Source organism: Aulonocara stuartgranti (assembly GCF_965226115.1).
Source record: "Aulonocara stuartgranti genome assembly, chromosome: 12".
NCBI lineage: Eukaryota > Metazoa > Chordata > Actinopteri > Cichliformes > Cichlidae > Aulonocara > Aulonocara stuartgranti.
In genome coordinates, this window is record NC_138948.1 from 10917188 (window position 1) to 10925351 (window position 8164).

Here is an 8164-nt window from a genome sequence, read left to right on the forward strand (position 1 = left end):
CCCACAAAATGTGTCATGCTGTAACTCATCACAGTCTGAGTTATGAAGTATTAGCACAAGTCAATGCAGTGAAGTGTCAGATGGACCACTGTAGTATCACTTTTTACCTCAAGATGAAACCGTCATTTGATTTTAATGAGCAGTAGGAAGAAATCACATATTATGTATTATGTTGTTTTGTTTTTCCACTTTTTCTTGATGTACTCACCTTTAGTTTATTTAAAAAAGCAAGAAAGTCAGTAAATGTGAAAAATGAGCGAAGAACAATATATTTCATCCAGTGCTGCTAGAAGTTATAAGTCATAAAAATATAAACTATTAAGAGGAACAAAAAGAAAAATTTAAACTGTAAAATTTAAAAAATGTTTATTGTTGTTATTCTTCACTTTTAGGATTTCTTTTTTCTTTTATATTTTTTAGTGTTTTTTGTTCATTTGTTTGTTTATTACAATATTTTTTTTATTACAGGGCCCATTGATATTGGACGAAATATTATAAAGCTTCTTTCAAAATGTACTTGTTGCTTTAAATTAGAATTAGACAAACATAACTTTTAGGGTCTTCTCAATAGTTTCAGATAGTGGCAGTGCATTTAATTGAATGTCATGACCCAAATGAAACATTAGCATTTCAAAGATGGAAAATAACATTACCAGTATTCTTGATTGAGAGTGAGATATTTTTCTTGAATCAAACATAGGTCAAAAAAGTAGTGATTACACAAACAAGCAATGTGTTTTACATAAAGACCTTGCTGATCTCATGGTTCTCAGGCCTTTAGGTGTATTTTTTAAGCTGCCTTTAGGATTTATGTAGCGTATCAGGAAACAAGTTAACAGTAACTGAATAGCAGTATAAACAGTTGATTACTTACTATACTCTGCTGACAAGCTTATTTACAAAGAGTGGCATAGATACAAATATTCAATAAAGTTGTTGGTTTATTGATTATTTGCACACATTTAATGAAAAACAAAGAAAAAAGACTTTGGGATTGTACCAACTTGTTCTTTCTATAATTTCTATAATTTTTTATATTAATCTTGTTTGTTTTTTAATCCTGTTGTCTACTATTTATATTTGTTGGTATGGAGCACCTGTAATTTCGTTGTACATGTACAATGACAATAAAGGACTATTCTATTCCATTCTGTTCTTTTCTATTCCTGTTTCTACAGGAAAGTAAAAAGGTATGTAGCAGCCATGTGCTGCTAATGCACTTGATTAACTGATCATCAGCATGTGTGACCACCTATATAAAAGCACAGGTTTTGGCAGTTTGCTGGTCTGGAGCACTCAGGTGTCAGTGTTATAGAAAGGCATACTCTCCCCTGGAGTGTATGTCAAAGCAAATTCACCCTAAGGTCAAACCATGAAGTGCTAAGAGACATTGCAAAAACCCCAGAGCTACATCTCAGACTCTACAGGCCTCAGTTAGCATATTAAATGTTAAAGTTCATAATTGTACGATTATGAAAGTAGAATGTGAGCCAGATTTCTGGAACAGTGTTCTCTGACGCACAGTGCCACATTTGGAGAAAACCAAACTCAGTATATCAGCACAAACACCTCATACCGACTGTCAAACATTAAATAGTAGTGGAGCTTTGTTGACCTGAGTTTGTTTTGCAGTCACAGGATCTGGGGACCTTGCAGTCATTGATTTGACAATGAACTCATCTATATACAAAGTTAATGCAAAGTTAATGTGAGGCCATCTGTCTGACAGCTGAAGCTTGGCTGAAACTGGGCCCTGCAACAAGAGAAAGATGTCAGGCATACCAACAACAGCAGAATGGCTGAAAAAAAAAAGGAATCAAGCTGCTACGGTCATCTAGTCAAAGTTTAGAGAAGAACAGTTGACCAACATTCTGCCACAAAAAGTGTTAAAGTAATACAGAATATGAGAGCTTTAACTTATTGCTGCCCAAGGTGGTTCCACAAGGTGTTAAATCAAGACCTATACTTACTTTTTGAAACCACTGCATAGTGTTCAGTGGAATAAATGCTACGCAGTGCTATGACTATGTTCCACCAACTTACCGACTCAGTCATTAATTTTGCTCAACTTCCAGTCTATGACTGGGCTAGACTGAGGGGAGAGGGGGAGGGGGGGGGGGGTGGCGGGTAGGTTTTCCTGTGGTTTTGTCTCAATTCACACAGAAAAAAAACTCAAAGTGAACCAAAACATGTCACTACAAACCACATGAGAACATTTAGTCTGCTTATTGGTCAGATGTGTCTGGGGCTGGAGCAACAGATGCAAATACAGAAAGAAGGTGCTCTCTTTATAGCATTGACTACGCTAGCTAGTCAATGCTATAAATTACTTGTATAGCTAGTTGCTATCCCACACTAACCATTTGGGTACTCTAAACATGAATGGTATTTTGCCACATCACAAAGGATACCTGGCTAGAGGACGATGTTTCCAACCTTGTTCACTCTAACTTCAGACTCCAAATAACTGAAAAGCCTACAGACTAAATACTAAGCTCCATACTTATTTTTAGAGAAGATTCCTTCGGGGTATATCTGTGGAGTCCCAGCTAACATACATGCTTCACTGACTCTCAGTGACACTAGCTGCCAGATGAAGCTGCTCCAAAGTCACATGTCTGATAAGAAAAACAGAAAAGAACCTTTACAGAGAAAAAAAAGTGACCATAGTGACCACTACCAGTCAAAGGTTTGGACGCACCTTCTTATTTGATGGTTTTCTTTATTTTCAAGACAATTTGCATTGCAGATTCTCACTGAAGCCATCAAATATATGAATAAAAATATATGGAATTATGAAGCACATATATGTAACTAAATATCTTGATGCATGCTCAATAATCCAGGTAAGTAAATCTCCAAAAGTTGATTCTGTTCATCTGGATGTAGCGTTTTGTGGGAGAAACGTTTCATCACTCATCCAAGTGACTTCTTCAGTCTCAGCTGACTGCAGGTTTCCCCAACCTTATAAACAATAGGCTGGGAGGTCAGTTCCTTAATCTTAATAATTCTAATTCTCATGACCATTGATCAACAACCACTGACCAAAGCCCACTGATCAAAGACCATGAGTACCATTCACAGAGAGTTGGTAAATGGCTGCAATCACAGCATTGTAAGATGGTGAAAGATGTAACCTCTGTAAAGGAAAAAGGGAAAGACCATCTCTGAGTCGAGGAGGGGGAACGCTAGTGTTACAGGAAGCCGGGATCCACACCAGCCACACCCAGCTGCTCACACGGACCATGACAGATGGGCTTTGTCAGGGTTCCTTTGTGGATTTGCTCAAATAGATACTAGGAAGCCGCTACTAAGGAAAAGCAACAAGCAGAATAGATTTGTTTGGGACAAGAAACATGAGGATTGGACGTTAGAGTGGAGAAAATCTGTGCTTTGGTCTGATTAGTCTAAATTTGAAATCTGTGGTTCCAGCCACCGTGTTTTTGTACGACGCAGAAACATGCATGATTCCCACCATGAAGCATGGAGGAGGAGGTGTGATGGGGTGCTTTGATGGTGACACTGTTGGGGATTTATTAAAAATTGAAGGCACACTGAACCAGCATGGCTACCACAGCATCCTGCAGCGACACGACATCCCATCTGCCTTCAGTTCGACCGTCATTTATTTTTCAACAGGCAATGACCCCAAACACACCTCCGGGCTGTCTAAGGGGTATTTGACCAAGAAGGAGAGTGATGGAGATCTGCACCAGATGACTTGGCCTCCACAGTTACCTGACCTAAACCCAATCGAGATGGTTTGGGATCTGATGAACCACACAGTGAAGGCAAAAGGGCCAACAAATATTCGGCATCTCTGGGAACTCCTACAAAACTGTTGGAAAACCATTTCAGCTGACTCATTGAAGCTCATCGAGAGAATGCCAAGAGTGTACAAAGCAGTAATCAAATAAAAGAGTAGCTATTTTGAAGAATCTAAAATATAAATATGTTTTGAGTTATTTGTTTACTACAGAATGCCATATGAGTCTACAATGTAAATAGCTATGAAAAGAAAGAAAAATCATTAAATGAGACGGTGTGTCCAAACTTTTGACTGGTAGTGTAGTTCTTGTAAAGGACTTGTTCTTTCAACATGAATAATGTCTTCCTCCAACTGTTTCACACTAGTCCATGTATTGACACCTGCACCCACTGATGACTTGCACTGTGCCACACAGATCATGAGATTTACTTGTAAATCGGATCACTGGCTTTGAAATGAATGCATCCTCACCTCATGCTTGCGACCGCTTTTCATGACACATGAATTTCCATTTGTCAGACCACTTCCTCTGAGCTCACATAAAGGCGACTTTGTGCACCATAGTGTGTTTCAGTCTATTTAGATCAAAGCGAAACAAGAAGAAATGCTCTGCCTCAGGGGTTTCAGTGTTTTCCTCTCATGTGTTGTCCTTCTCATTGTTCAGTCAAGTGAGTTATTTCATCTGTTGTGCATTTGTTTATTTAATACTAATGAATTAATTGATGTAAATATGCCTAAATCATGGTAATGTTTCTGCTTGTTTCTTATGCTTTGTTTAGTGTTGTGCATGTAGATTGTGTGATCTAAATGTCTTTTAGTTTTACAAAGGAAGGTGTGAAGAGAATTTATCTGTTCATCTCAATGACCTCTTTGAATATTTGTCACTTTAGGTCGTGGTTCTGAGATCATTGGAGGTAATGAAGTGCAGCCACACTCGCTGCCTTACATGGCTCTGCTGGAGAGTGACAAACCGATATGTGGAGGGGTACTAATTGATCAAGCATGGGTCCTGACTGCTGCACACTGTCCTAGGTAGGAATCTTTCCCATTAACATTTGAAAATTGCAATCTTAATTCTTGTTGGCTCTTGCAAAGATGTTGCACTATGATTATTCAAAATGCCATGCTAGTCAGTAACATTTCCTCTTTATGATGCTCCACTCAGCATTCATTATAGCAGCTATAATCTGGCAGATAGTGACTAAAGAAACCACAAGAGCTCAGGGGTTTGAACACTTCTTTACAAGGAACAAGTGCTGCTCTGCATCACTGTTACCATATTTGTCACTTTCTTAATCAATAAACCTATTCCATAACTGAACTGTAATTTAACACTGCACCGTTTTTGCTCTTACAGCATTAAGAAGGTGTTGCTGGGGGTGCACTCCATCAAAGCAGATGAAAAAGATTTCCGACAGGTCCGAAAGGTGAAAAAAAGTTTGCCTCATCCCTGCTATGATGGCACGGACAAGGTCAATGACCTCATGTTACTCAAGGTAATGTGACTACAAAAGAATGGAAAAGTGATCCAAGATTGCTGATAATTATATTTAGAGGAATTTATAGAAAATTTGTTTTTGTTGAATTTTCTCAAAGTCAAAATTATACATATAAGCTCAAATATATACATGCACTCTCTCAAATATGATAAATGTGTGTGTTTTGTTGTTTGTTTTTACTAAAAGCAATGATGAACCCATTATGGTTAAATAAGTATTATTTAAATTTCAGCTGGACAAGAAAGTGAAAAAAACCAAAGCTGTAAACTGGCTCACGCTGCCCAAAACCAGTAAGGAGCCGAAAGCTGGCAGCGTCTGTGTGGTGGCTGGATGGGGAACTACTAAAAACAATGTCAATCGAATGTCAGATGTCCTGAGGTCTGTCAATGTTACAGTGATTGACAGAGTGACGTGCAACTCAGCTGATTATTACAGCCTCAATCCTGTTATCACCAGCAGCATGATATGTGCTGGTTCGAATGGTAGAAACACAGCTGATACCTGTCAGGTATGTACGCCTCACCGTCCACTTCGCTACTTGAACCGTAAACGAGTCGAAAAATAAATGAAAAAATGAACCTCATATTATTGCTCTCTTTGCAGGGGGATTCAGGAGGACCTCTCATGTGCAATGGTGTGCTAGCTGGAATCACTTCCTTTGGACGGATGTGCGGTCTCATTAAAAAACCCGGAGTTTACTCTTTTCTGTCAGAAAAACAACTCAAGTGGATCAAAAATACAATGAAGGGATCTAAAATAGAATGAGTTCTCTGAATCATTCCTGCTTCCATCTTTAAATTAAAGAGGGATACTAAGTTCAGTTGTGTTATTTTGCCACCACGAGTCTACATTTATATCTGTCTATATTTATGATTTTAGGGATGATGTTAAAGCAGAGTGTTACTGAACGTTTGTTGTAAATCAGTGGTTGTCAACCTGTAGAAATATGGTGTGAAATTCAGTTGACTGATAGAAGTGTACTTTTCTGTAATGTACTTTTGTTTTGCATTAGTAACCAATGGTCTGGGTTACTAAATGTAGAAAAAGCAAGCACACCAAGAATCAGATGCCATATTGAGATAAGAGTGTCTAGATAAATGTCTTGCAAAGACAAAGTTATGTCCTGTTTATGTACTTTATGGTTAAATGTATTTCTGTTTTTATATTACTGTGAAGCACTATGTGGTTTTTACCCTGTGAAGAGTGCTATATAAATAAATTGAATTGAATTGAATGATGGTGGTTAGGATTATCCATGATGCATTATAATTTGTTTAGTGACCTGACCTAAGTTTGCAGCTATTTTGAGCTACTACAACTTAATACACAGTAAAAAACAAACAAACCACTAAATCAAAAGTTGAAATGAAGCTGAAAATGATGAATATTCCACAATCACGAATTGAAAAAGTTAACAGTAAATATATGTTAACTTTTTTATTATACTTCTTGTCTGTCAGCGGTTAAATATATATATATTAATTTAAGAAGACACAGAACAACCACTTCAGTTAGTGTCTACTCTTTTTTGTCAGAAAAACAACTCAACTGAATCATGAATAAATTAAGCAAACTGAAATTTCATGACTCCAGAGGCATCAACATGATAAACAAGATGGAAATCTTTGACGTCTTGTTGTCATTGCGGTCTCTGTCGGGTCCTCTATCAGAGGCCTGGGAGCTTGAGGGTCCTACGCTGTATCAAAGCTGTTCCTAGGACTGCGCTCTTCTGGACAGAGATCTCCGATGTTGTTCCTGGGATCTGCTGTAGCCACTCGCCTAGCTTAAGAGTCACCGCACCTAGTGCTCTGATTAATACTGGGACCACTGTTACTCTCTCCCTCCACATCTTCTGCAGCTCTCCTCTGAGCCCTTGATACTTCTCAAGCTTCTCGCGTTCCTTCTTGTACACACATGTGATCGTAGTTCTGCTGTGGCTAGCCATTTCCACTGCAGGAATTGAAGTCAGATGAGTCAAATATTTGCCTTTGTGGCCGTTCTGTTTACCAAAAATGGACACAGCCACTGTGATAGGTGATGGATTACAATTTAATATTTTAGATGCTGTCACTGCAGATTGCACATATAGGTTGACATGTTAGCTTTGAGACATGAAAAGCCAGACCTATATTCTTTCTAATGGCCAACAGAGAATTACTCCTTTGGAAAAAACAAACAAACAATCACCTAGTTCCTGCAGTGGAAAATGACATATTTACTCCTTTTCCCCTCATTTTTTCTTTTTTGTGAACAAAGATGTTTGTTAATTTAAAAAAAATATTTTCTCTTTTTGCAAATTACATAAAATGCCAAGAGAAATATAAGTGCTCCTGTTTGCTTCGGTCAATCACATTTGCTGGAAACACATGAGATAAAACACATTTTTTGTGGACACACAAACCCCATGAAAGTAAAACAACAAAGTGAGATTATTCAACCTGTCAGCCAGAAAGATTCACCACTTTCCGTATTACAAGCCTTAAAAAAGAGAAGGCTGTGAACAACTTTTTCTTGCACATACTGTCTTCTCATTCTGAGTAGTATTAATTACAGTAATGTCAACATAGAAAACATCCACTTTATGACTATACATTCAATTAAGTAATTAATTATTAATAATTTGAAAATAATCAGTTCCTTCTTCTTTTGGGCACTACCTTTGAGATGTTTCCTTCAGGATGTATCTGTGGACTGTCTGCTGACAGACATGCCTCATTGTCTCTTACTGGCACTAGTTGACAGGTGAAGCTGCTTCAAAGCTACATGTCTGATAAGGAAATAATCTCTACACCAACTGTAAAGTTATTATAAAGTGCTTTTTCTTTTAACATCAATACACTCTTCTAGCTTTTTTCATACAAGTAGATTTATGGACACGTACACTCAAGGATGACTC

General features: G+C 37.8%; 1 protein-coding gene across 1 annotated transcript; it reads left to right on the plus strand.

The window, feature by feature from the left end:
• The first annotated feature begins 4240 nt into the window (after positions 1-4240).
• On the plus strand, positions 4241-6502 carry LOC309719029 (granzyme A-like). The gene is made up of 5 exons (XM_082554790.1): positions 4241-4437; positions 4660-4801; positions 5127-5265; positions 5501-5776; positions 5872-6502. Exons 1-5 carry the CDS (start codon positions 4374-4376, stop codon positions 6031-6033), a joined length of 783 nt encoding a protein of 260 aa, XP_082410916.1. The 5' UTR covers positions 4241-4373; the 3' UTR covers positions 6034-6502.
• Positions 6503-8164: the final 1662 nt, after the last annotated feature.

Excerpts from the sequence above, each read along its gene's own strand:
- LOC309719029 (XM_082554790.1), top strand. The coding sequence starts at position 4,374 with ATGCTCTGCCTCAGGGGTTTCAGTGTTTTCCTCTCATGTGTTGTCCTT. Across the intron at positions 5,266-5,500 it reads ATGACCTCATGTTACTCAAG|CTGGACAAGAAAGTGAAAAA; the intron begins GTAATGTGACTA and ends TTTAAATTTCAG. Across the intron at positions 5,777-5,871 it reads ACACAGCTGATACCTGTCAG|GGGGATTCAGGAGGACCTCT; the intron begins GTATGTACGCCT and ends CTCTCTTTGCAG.